We start from the raw sequence: 12,483 nt of genomic DNA, 5'->3' as shown, positions 1-12,483 counted from the left end.
AATTTCCATTCTCTTAAATTTATTGAAGCTTATTTGGTTACCATCCTGCATTCCCTGTACACTTGAAAAGAATATGTATTCTGTTTTGGGTTTATTTATTTATTTATTTATTTTTTGCAGTGTCCTATAGAAATCAACTAGGTCCAGCTAGTCTACTGTGTCATTTAAGACTTGTTGCCTTATTGATTTTCTGGCTGAATAATCTGACCATAATGTCAGTGTAGTGTTAAAGTCTCCTACTATTATATTTGTTAAATTCTCCTCTTATGTTTGTTAGTATTTGTTCTATATACTTAGGTGTCCCTATATTGGATGGGTATATGTTAATAAGTATAATGTTTCCTTCTTGTATTGATCCTTTATATAATGCTCTTATCTTTCTCTCTATTAGGTCTCATATGAGCATTGCTACCGCTTCTTTCTTGTCATTTCCATCTGCATGAAATATCTTTTTCCATCGTTCTCAGTTTCACTCCCTATGTGTCTTCTGCCCTGAAGTGAGTCTCTTGTAGGCAGCATATTGTAGGTTCTTATTTTTTTATCCAGTCTATCTTTGATTAGGGCATACAGTGGATTGATATCTAAATAATTATTGATAGGGATGTACTTACTGCCACTTTATTCCTTGTTTTCCAGTTCTTCTTATACTTCTTTGTTCATTTTTTCTTCATTTTTTTTCCTTTTGTTGTTTGATAATTATCTTTTCAAATATTCTTAAGGTCCTTTCTTTTTGATTTTTGTGGTTCTACTATATATTTTTGATTTATAGCTATCATGGAGTTCAAGTATGTTGACCCATAACTACACATATTTTCTTTAAACAGTCATTCAATTCAAAAATATTCTAAAATATCTACATTTTAATACTTCCCATCCCTAACATTTTGTGATTTTGATATCCTATTTACATCTTCATACATGTCTTTTTATTGTTCATTGTATTTATAACTGCTTTTGCAAATGTTTTGATTGTTTTTTTAATCTCTATACTGGATTATTTAAGCAATCTTCAATCCTTTTATATATCTGCCTTTCCTATTGTCATTTTCCCTCTCCTAAATATTTTTGCTTTTCTATTTAGAGAAGACCCTTTAATTTTTCTTTTAGATTAGTTTTAAAATTAATGAATTCTTTTATCTTTTTCTTGTCTAAAGTATTCTTCCTCTCTCCCATATATTCTAATGATAATCTTCCTGAGTCAAGTCCTAGATTTCAGGATATTCCTTGTCAGGGTTTTGAGTATATCACGTCACTCCCTTATGGCTTGTGAAGTTTCACCAGAGAAATCAGCTGATAGCCTTATTGGGGTGGGGGGTGTGGTCTGTCGCAACTATCTCTTTGTTTTTCTCTTGCTACTTTCACAATTCTCTGTTCATCTTTAACTTTTGCCATTTTAATTATGATATGCCTTAGTGTGGGTATCTTTGAGTACATCTTGTTTGGAACCATCTCTGCTCTCTGTACCTGGATATTTGCTTTTCTCTCTCTCTCCCTCTCTTTCTTTCTTTCTTTCCTTCCTTCCTTCCTTCTTTTTTCTTTTGTTAATGGCTGCACCTGTGACATATGGAAGTTCCCAGGCTAGGGGTCAAATTGGAGCTGCAGCTGCACCAGAGCCACAGCAACACCAGATGCAAGCCACATCAGCAAACTTCACCACAACTTTCAGTAACATGGGAACCTTGACCCACTGAGCAAGACCAGGGATAGAATCCACATCCTCACAGAGAGTATGTCAGTTTCTTAACCTACTGAACCATGATGGGAACTCCAACTGCTTCCTTCCTTAGATATGGGAAATTTTCCACCATAATGATTTCAAATAAATTTTAGATCTCTTTCTCTATTGCCCTTCTAAAACCTTTATTACGTATGCTTGCTACATTTTATATTATCTCATATATCTGGCATGCTGCCTTCTTTTTTTTCATTTTTCATTTTGTCTGCAGTTCTGATTGAGTTATTTCACTTATTCTATCTTCTAATCACCTACCCTTCTCTTGTGTCATTTGGTCTGCTGTTCATTGCTTCCAGATTGCTTTCATTCTTGGCAACTGAATGGTATATCTGTGATTGTTTCACCTTTATAGCTTCTAGTTCCTTGTTATGGTGATATGTGTTTCTATAAATAATCTTTATTAATTCAGTTAGCATTTTCATTACCACTTTTTTGAACTTGGGTCTGGTAGATCAGTGAGCTCTGTGTAATTATCTGCTCTTTCAGAGGATATACATAACTCTTTAAATTAAGAGTAATTGCCCTGCCTAATTTTACTTGGCCTCCTCTGTCTGTATGAATTTTAGAAGAAAGAGTTATCCACTGTGGTCTTAAAGGGATATTTTATATCAGAGTGTTCCTGAGTAGACTGTGTGTGTCTAACGTTTTCAATATGAGGATTACTTTTGCTATGGACACTAGCCACATCCTTCTTCAGGGTGGCTTGGCCATTATTCTTTTGATAGGAAATTTATTTGGTGTTGGAGTGTCTATAGAGTCCTGCAGGATGTGAGGTGTTGCTTCCTATCTGTACCCTGGATATTACTACCCTGTAATAGGTGGGGTCTGTTCCCAGTTGTTATCTTAGAAACCCTGAGAGTCAGGTTCAGTCAGGCTCTGTTGCCCTTGAGTATGCACCTGCCCCAAAGGAGATGACTGTTGAAGTGAGATTCATGTGGTCAGAGGACCTATGTGCCACCTGTGCACACATCTGTGATGTGATTCTGCTTAGAAGCAGCCCAAGGTCATGTTCCTTTCTCTATGTTGTTCCAAGACCTAATGCAAGGCTGTGATGTGAAGTAGTCTGGGGCTGGAGTTTAGGGCTTTGGGGCTAGAGGTGCCACCAGAGATCTGGTATGCCTGTGTGGCAGTCATCTCCCAGAATCTGTATGTCTCAGATCTAGCACAAGGCTGTTGTGTGGAATGGAACACTCTCATAGGGCTACTCCTGAGGATGCTGATGATGGCCATCTCTGCCCCACCTAGTGTGTGGGCGGTCTCTGCATGGTGTGTGGGCGGTCTCTGCATGGTTAGATGAGTTCTCTCCCAGCGTCTGTTTGCCCGAGATTCAGGTCTTAGATGCTATGTGCTCTTTCTTCACCACCCCATGTGTGCATGGCTATTGGCCATTGCGGGCCCCTCCTGCCACCCCACAAGTATGCTTACAATGGCCTTCATGGTTCCACCTAGCTCACAGTCCAGTTTCACCTCAATCTTTTTCTGCATAGCTTGACCAAGTCTTTCCTCAGATCTCATGACTAGCTATGTGTGGTGTGAGCTGGGTGTTCGCCCTTTGGTATTGGGAAGTGCTGTGTGGTGGCAGCAGCCACTAAATGTCTCTCTACACTGAAATTTGATGATGCAGCATACACTCCTTGGGAATAAAGTTTAGGCCCTTCTGTCTTAGCAGATCTCCCGATAGGCAAAGGTGCTTGTCTCCTCTGTGCAGGACCCCATGACTGGCACGCCAAGACTGTGGCTTGACATACTCCCTGTAAGGGCAGACCTTCCCTTCCTCACAGATCAATCCCAGGGGATGCAGGTATAGACCTGATGCCTTTTTTTCCTGTACTGTCCAGTTATATGGAGGTACTTCTTGGAGCTTTGATTGTACAGGAGTTGTTCTGCCAGTTTCCAGTTAGTTTTCCATGAGAAATGTTCCACATGTAGATGCATTTTTGATGTATTGTGGGAGGTGAGCTCCACATCCTTCTACTCTGCCACCTTTACATATTCTCCTGATTTTTTTTTTTTTTTGCCTTTTTGTCTTTTTGCCATTTCTTGGGCCACTCCCATGGCATATGGAGGTTCCCAGGCTAGGGGTCGAATCAGAGCTGTAGCTGCCGGCCTACACCACAGCTCACGGCAATACTGGATCCTTAACCCACTGAGCAAGGACAGGAATCGAACCAGCAACCTCATGGTTCCTAGTCGGATTCATTAACCACTGAGCCACAACGGGAACTCCCCTCCTGATTTTTTTAATAGGATTTCCCTATTCTATTTTCCTCCATTTCCCTTATGTTATTTAAGACATGCTAAAACACATATCCTGGAAGTAATATCTAATACAACAATAACAGAATCAGTCTTCAAAAATGCTTCAGTAATTTGAGCAATAAGCTAAAACTAAGAAGATGAGATTTAACAGTGAAAATTAATTTACAAAGACAAAATTCCAAGGCAGAAGAACTGATTTATAACAATTTACTTCAAAACGATCCCGGCATGGTAATTGGCCACCAATTCATCATAAATCCAAAGCATAATATACTTCCTAAAAAAACATTACATTAATGGAATCCTGGTACCCAATTACTCTCGATTCTTCATGGCCAGATTATATCTAGATTATGGCATTAAGTTAAGGATGTAGTGACAAGTGAGAGCCCATTAAGGGACAAGCTGGTAGATGCCACCTCTGAAAAACATTTTACATGAGCAGTAACTTAAAAAAAATAACAGTTCTTAGTCTCAGGAAAAAAAAATGCTTTAGAGTTGTAAACAGCTGCTTTCATGATCTTTCAACATATAACTAGAGAACAGGTCAGGCTGTCCACAATTACCCAGGACTAAAGGAGAAACTCAAGACAGACAAATTGACCCAGAATTAGGCTGGGACTGAATTAATCAGCTTGCAGAAATGTGGAATAATTCCTTTACTTCTATTTCTGAAAATAAATGAATAAGTCATTAAATCACATTGAACAACTGCAAAATTTTAATATATCAATGTGAATGATGTAGTATAAACTCATTAAACCACATTAAAAATGTAAACAAGATTGTTATTTCATGGAATTCCCATTGTGGCACAGCGGAAACGAATCCAACTAGGAACCATGAGGTTGTGGGTTCGATCCCTGGCCTCGCTCAGTGGGTTATTTATTTATTCTCCAGTAACAAAACTTTAGAGCTTCATTAGCACATTGAAAACAATGACATCCTAGTAATGAAAAGCAATGGAGCCTGTTTTGTCTGACATTTTTATCCTATTAAGAATTCTATGACAATCCTAGTTTTAATTTTGCTTTTCATATCTTATAATAAGTTCAATACATTTAATATGATCTGAAGCCAGCAGAAGGTATCAGGAAATAAAGGCAACTGTTACACACTCTGCCTAATTCAGTCCATGTGCAAACCAATGTAACTATATGACACCACTGAAAAATCCAGGAACATGGCATGGAAATCACCAATTTCTAAATCTTGTTTGTGTATTTCTCATCTTTTATTTCCATGTTCACTGAACTCAACATCCTTTATTCTAAAATACTCCAAAACTAGAAATCTCAGCATGATTTCTACTCTTATTGGACCTGACCAGAAAAATCCCTCAGATGTTTCCACACTTCCAGCCAAATGGAACATTCTAAGATACCCTTTCCTCATATACCCAAGGACCCTTGCGAGAAATGAAATCCTCAAGACAAAATGTAATCCAAAAAATAAATAAATAAAGCTTCAAAGATTATTAAATATTAAAAATTTCTGGTGAAAACTTCTACTCTTTTATTAAGAATGTGATTTAAATAAATATTTTAGGGCTCTTCATGGAACAATATGATCATATCATTCTCCTATTTGTAAAGTCTGTCTCCAATTCTTCTACAAAGAACTAATTAGGTGGTCTCACAATATTCATATCTCAGTTTTTATCAATAAAATGAAAATAATGATTTGAGCTTAGAGGGTTATTGGAATGATTAAATGAGACTATGTATATAATTTCTATAGTCTTTATCCCTTGCTAAAGTAAAGAGCTTGATAAACAGTAACAAGTAAGCAAAACAGCTTGATAACAGTAAGAAAATATGCAAAAAAAAATCGTCCATAATATATTGGATGTTTACCACAAGGAATTTGGTTTTGCTCTTAATTCTGAAGAATTAATGAAGCTATTGAATTTAATTTTAAAAATATGCTTATTTCTTTCTCTAATTAGAGCTTGTCATCAAGTGCACATTCAACTCTAAAAAACATCCTGTGAAAGTTGGGAAATTGCTGAATTCTTAACACTCCTACAATTAGCTTTTTGCATAGGTTTCTTTCCTTGTGAAAATAATTCTAGGACAGGTATCAGCAAACATGGTGCTAACACCACAGCATACAATAAATCATTTCTATCATTTGCCTTGCAGTTTCCCCAACTATAAAACTGCAATAAAAAATATATGCCCTCTTACTTTAAATGCTTAAGGTGAAAGAAGGATTTTAATTTATATGTGGCTTTGTAATAAAGGATAAAATCTTTGTGAGTTGTTCATTTAATTAAGGAATGTTACTTTATGTCAGCAACTGTACAGGACTCTAAAGAAATACAGATGGATAAGATATAATTTGTATTCTTTTCTTTCTAGTATTCTTTTTTTACTGAAATATAGTTGATTTATAATATATTAGTTTCACTATAACACCATAGTGATTCAAGACTTTTATATATTCCATTTATAGATATTATAAAATATTGGCTATATTCCCTATATTATACAATATATCCTTGTATCATATTTATTTTACATATAGTAGTTTGCATATCTTAATACTATACCTCCATCTTTCCCCTGCCTTCTTCCCTTACCCACTGGTAACCACTAGTTGGTTCCTTACATTTGTAAGTCTATTTCTTTTTAGAATATTCATTGTATTTTTCAGATTGAACATATGAGCGATAACAAACAGTACTTTTCTTTCCGTGTTTGACTTATTTCACTAAGCAGAATACCCTCTTCGTCCATCCATGTAGTTGCAAATGGTTCTAAAAATCTAAATGTGAGAGCCTAAATTATAAAACACTTAGAAAACAAAGAAGAAAATCTCTGTGGTCCTGAGTTATACAAGATTTGTTATACATCATACCAAAAGCATGATCCATAACAGGAAATAAGGTTACCATCAAGTTAAAGTTTTTGTTTCAAAAGATAATACATTTTGAAGTCTATATAATATCCAGACTCTCTCTCTCTATATATATATATATGTAGTCTTTTTGCCTTTTCTAGGGCTGTTCCTGTGTGGCATATGGAGGTTCCCAGGCTAGGGGTCCAATCGGAGCTGTAGCCACTGGCCTACATCAGAGCCACAGCAACACAGGATCTAAGCCACGTCTGTGATCTACACCACAGCTCACAGCAATGCCGGATCATTAACCCACTGAGCAAGGCTAGGGATCAAACCCACAATCCCATGGTTCCTAGTCAGATTCATTAACCACTGCGCCACGACGGGAACTCCCAGACTATATATTTAAAAACAAATATAATTCAATTTTGTAATATTGAAATATTACAAATATAATTCACAATTAAATATGGAGAAAACATCCAAATAGACTTTTTTTTTTATCGTTTTAGGGCTGCACCAGTGGCATATGGAGGTTCCCAGGCAAGGGGTCGAATTGGAGCCACCAGCCTACACCACAGCTATAGCAACATGTGACTGGAGCAGCACCTGTGATGTACACCACAGCTCACAGAAATGCCAGATCATTAACCCATTAAGCAAGGCCAGGGATTGAACCTGCTTCCTCATATATACTAGTAAGATTCATTTCCACTGAGCCACTATGGGAACTCCCTCAACTAGACATTTAACAAAAGAATAATATGGCTAATAAGAAAAAGAAAAGATGCTTAATGTCATTAGTCATTGTGGAAATGTACATTAAACCCCATCACTCTGCACCCACTACTAGGACAGTTATGATCAAAAAGAATAATTTTCCAGAGTTTGTGGAGATGTGAAGAAACTTGAACCCCATACATTGCTGGTCAAATGTGAAATGGCATAGCCTTTCCATTAAACAATGTGATCATTTACTTAAAAATTTACATATATATATATACTTACCATTTGATACAGCAGTTCCTCTCCTAGGAGTTGATCCAAAAGAATGGAAATGTAACCGACAAAAACTCTTATATGCAAATGTTAATTAAAACATTATTCATAAGAGCCAAAATGTGAAAACAATCCAGTGTCCATCAAGTAGTAAACAGGTAAACAAACTGTGTTATATCTATGAATTGGAATACTATTCAGTACTAAAAATAAACAAATTGCTTATATATGCTACAACATGAAAAGACAAAGACAAATACCATATGATATCACTTATAACTGGAATCTAATATCCAGCACAAATGAACATCTCCTCAGAAAAGAAAATCATGGACTTGGAGAAAAGACTTGTGGCTGCCTGATGGGAGGGGGAGGGAGTGGGAGTGATCGGGAGCTTGGACTTATCAGACACAACTTAGAATAGATTTACAAGGAGATCCTGCTGAATAGCATTGAGAACTTTGTCTAGATACTCATGTTGCAACAGAACAAAGGGTGGAGGAAAAAAAATGTAATTGTAATGTATACATGTAAGGATAACCTAATCCCCTTGCTGTACAGTGGGAAAATAAAAAAATTAAAAAAAAAAAAAAAGAAAGAAAATGTCAGTGCTGGAGCCCACACCTCAGGGGCAGACACCCATTCACATGGGTGCTCCTCCGCATGGGTCATCTTCAGACTGAACTCTGTAATTCCAAAATTCACATGTTGAAGCCCTAACCCCCAGTGTGATGGTGTTTAGAGATGGGTCCTTTGGGGAAGTAATTAAGGTTAAATGAGGCTTAAGGATGGAGCCCTAATCCAACAAGAGGAAGAGATACCAGAGAGCACTCTCTCTCTCTCTATCTCTCTCCCTCTTTCTCCCCCACTTGTGCACACAGAGATGAGCCATGTGAGATACAGCAAGCCAGGAAAAGAATTCTCACCAGGAACCAAACTGGCTGGCACCTTGATCTCAGACTTTAATTAGTCAGCTTGGGCTATTTTAACATAGTACCATAGGTGGGGTGACCTATAAACAATAGACATTTCTCACTGGATACTAGAAGGCTGAGATCAGAGTGCCCCAAGGTCAGGTGAGGGCCCTTTTTTGGGTTGGTTGCAGATTCCCAACTTCTCACTGTAACCTCGCATGGAGGAGAGAGAGCTAGCTAGCTCAATGGCCTCTTTTTAGAAGGGAACTCCACCCTCAGGACCTAATTGCCTCCAAAGGGCTGCACTCTGAATACCATCACATCGGGATTAGGATTTCATCAAATGAATTTTGGGAGTGACACAAACATCCAGTCCACTGCAGATTTCTAACCTCCAGAACTGTAAGAAAATAAAGGTATGTTGTTTAAGCCACCCAGTCTCTGGTATTTTGTTATGGCAGCCCTAGCTGACTGAAACTGGTTTCTCTGGAAGGACCATGCCCTGCTGGTATCAGAAGCACTCTGGTCTTCCCGTAGAAGCCACACAATGTGGTAACTGCAGAAGACAGCCCCTGGGGCACATATGTGTGCATGTTTGCAGTGAAAGAATTAATCTACAATCATGGAATATTGAGTATCATCAAAACAAAGCAAAGGAAGTAAGCCTATGCAAGCTGTCCATAAGGCCATATCTCTCTCTGAAAAAGTTATTTAGGGACCCTACAAAGAAGGGCATTAAAGCAGTGACTGTGTAGTTTGGAGACTCAGAAACATCAAAATGTTCAGTCACATTGTCCCTAAGTGATTGGCTTCCAAATGTCTATCTAGGTTCTTACTTCTTCCTCACTCACTTGCTGGCTGATTTTGCTGGGATTAACTTACTTCAAGATCAACAGTCTTCTTATATGTAGACTTCAGACTATACTACAAAGCTACAGTCATCAAAACAGCTTGGTATTGTCACCAAAACAGACACACAGATCAATGGAACAGAATAAAGAGCCCAGAAATAAACCCAGAAAACTATTGTCAATTAATCTTCAACAAAAGAGGCAAGAATATACAATGGAGAAAAGACAGTCTCTTCAGCAAGTGGTGCTGGGAAATCCAGACAGCTGCATGTTAATCAATGAAACTAGAAAACACCCTCATACCATGCACAAAAATAAATTCATGACACCATACAACTCCTAGAAGAGATCATAGGAAAAACAATCTCTGACATAAATCTTACCAGTATTTTCTTAGGTCATTCTCCTAAGGCAATAGAAATAAAAACAAAAATAAATAAATTGGACCTAATCAAACTCATAAGATTTTGCACAGCAAAGAAAACCATAAAGAAAAAAAACAAAAAGACAACATACAGACTAGGAGAAAATATTTGCAAATGATGTGACTGACAAGGGCTTAAATTTCCAAAATATACAAACATCTCATTCAAATCAATAAAAAAAGACAAATAACCCAATTGAAAAATGGGCAGAAGACCTATATAGACATTTCTCCAATGAAGCCATACAGATGTCAAATAGGCATATGAAAAGATGCTTATCATCACTAATTGTTAGAGAAATGCAATCTTTTAAAACTATAATGAGGTATCATCTCACACCACTCAGAATGATCATCATTAAAAAGCCTACAAACAATAAATGCTGGAGAGAGTGTGGAGAAAAGGGAAGCTTCTTATGCTGTTGATGGGAATGTAAGTTGGTGTAGCCTCGATGGAAAACGTAGGGAGGTTCCTCAAAAAACTAAAAATAGAGTTGCCATATGATCCAGCAATCCCATTACTGAGCATACACCCGGACAAAACTATACTTCAATAAGATACATGCATCCTTATGTTCATAGCAGCATTATTCACAATAGCCAAGACATGGAAAAAACCTAAATGTCCATCAACAGATGAATGGATAAAGAAGATATGGTATATATACCACTCAGCCATTAAAAAGAAGAAAATAATGCCATTTGCAACAACATGGTTGGACCCAGAAATTATCATATTAAGTAAAGTTAAGTCAGACAGAGAAAGGCAAGTATAATATAATATCGCTTATATGTAGAATCTAAAATATGACACAATCAACATATTTATTAAAAAGAAAAACAGATTCACAAACATAGAGAAGAGACTTGTGGTTGCCAAGAGAGAGGGGTGGGGAGGGAAGGATTGGGAGTTTGTGATTAGCTGAGGCAAACTATTATATACAGGATGGATAAACAACAAGGTCCTACTGTATAGCACACGGAACTATATTCAATATCTTGTGATATCCCATAATAGAAAAGAATATGAAAAAGAATATATATAAATATGTAGAATGGAGTCACTTTGCTGTGCAGCAGAAATTAACACAACATTGTAAATCACCTATACTTCAATAAAATTTTAAAAATAAATAAAAAAAAACAAAACATTATGCCAGACTAAAAAATACTGCATATTTGTGTGATTACATTGATAAGAAATAACTTGAAAAGACACATCTATAGAGATTAAAGGAGGTCAGCGGGTGTCTGGGGTCAGAAGTAGGAGCAGTGATTGACTGCAAATCATCACAGAATATTTTAGGGTGATAAAGTGTTCTAAAACTAATTGTTATGATAGCTACACAACTATATATACATTTACTAAAAATAATTGCACTATATATGCATAAAAAATGTTAATGTGAACTAACACAACATTGTAAATCAACTACATGTCAATAAATAATTAATTAAAATTAAAAAATGTTAAGTGAGGCATTCCTGTCGTGGTACAGTGGAAACAAGTCTGACTAGGAATCATGAGCTTGCTGGTTCAATCCCTGGCCTTGCTGAGTGGGTTAAGGATCTGGTGTTGCCATGAGCTGTGGTGTAGGTCGCAGATGTGGCTCAGATCCTGTGTTGCTGTGGCAGTGGCACAGGCTGGCTGTTGTACCTCCAATTTGACCCTTAGCCTGGTACGGCCCTAAAAAGCAAAAAAAAATAAAATAAAAATAAAAAAAATGTTAAGTGAATAAAAAGAGCACTATTAAAAATTGGGAGGTTGGAGTTCCCATCGCAGTGCAGTGGTTAACGAATCTGACTAGGAACCATGAGGTTGCGGGTTTGGTCCCTGGCCTTGCTCAGTGGGTTAAGGATCTGGCATTGACATGAGCTGTGGTGTAGGTTGCAGACGCAGCTTGGATCCCGCGTTGCTGTGGCTTGGGTGTAGGCCGGTGGCTACAGCTCTGATGTGACCCCTAGCTTGGGAACCTCCGTATACTGTGGGAGTGGCCCTAGAAAAGGCAAAAAGACAAAAAAAAAAAAAAAAAAAAAAAATTGGGAGGTAGACAATGCATTCAAACAGCTCTTCAGATTTTAATTTACTGAATCTGAAAGCCACCAGCTAAAACAAAATAATTCTAAGCTTTAAAAAAAGGATAGAAATTGAGAGTTTCCACTTTGACTCAGTGATAATGAACCTGAATAGTATCCATGAGGATATGGGTTTGATCCCTGGCCTTGCTCAATGGGTTAAGGATTCAGTGTTGCCATGAGCTGTGGTGTAGGTTACAGATGTGGCTCAGACCCAATGTTGCTGTGGCTGTGGCATAGGTCAGCAGCTGCAGCTACAATTTGATCCCTAGCCTGGGAACTACCATATGCCACAGGTCTGTGGCCATCCCACCCCCACCAAAAAAAAAAAAAAAAGGAGCAATTAAAGGAAGATTCTGAATAATTTTTAAGTAAAGGGGC

General features: G+C 37.3%; 1 protein-coding gene across 3 annotated transcripts in view; it reads right to left on the bottom strand.

Moving 5' to 3' along the window:
* Window positions 1-12,483, bottom strand: part of GUCY1A2 (guanylate cyclase 1 soluble subunit alpha 2) — a 409,569-nt gene that overhangs the window by 278,816 nt on the left and 118,270 nt on the right. The window contains exons 5-6 of one of the 3 annotated variants that reach the window (XM_084978389.1): window positions 11,668-11,713; window positions 6,621-7,093 (exon numbers count right to left, since the gene is read on the bottom strand). The exons of 1 other annotated variant lie outside the window; for it this stretch is intronic. In XM_084978389.1, coding sequence (XP_084834515.1) covers window positions 7,071-7,093; window positions 11,668-11,713 — 69 coding nt within the window. In that variant the 3' untranslated portion in view covers window positions 6,621-7,070. Of the gene's footprint in view, window positions 1-6,620; window positions 7,094-10,604; window positions 11,714-12,483 lie in introns of those variants that run through there. One more of the 3 variants, XM_084978388.1, reaches the window with a different exon arrangement.

Source organism: Sus scrofa, chromosome 9, assembly GCF_054392235.1.
Source record: "Sus scrofa isolate SSC_HxYL_T2T_F1_AM1 chromosome 9, Sscrofa_HxYL_maternal_Yorkshire_Landrace_v2.0, whole genome shotgun sequence".
Lineage (NCBI taxonomy): Eukaryota > Metazoa > Chordata > Mammalia > Artiodactyla > Suidae > Sus > Sus scrofa.
Note: the sequence above shows the minus strand (reverse complement) of the source record. Positions and strands in the feature narration are given on the sequence as shown.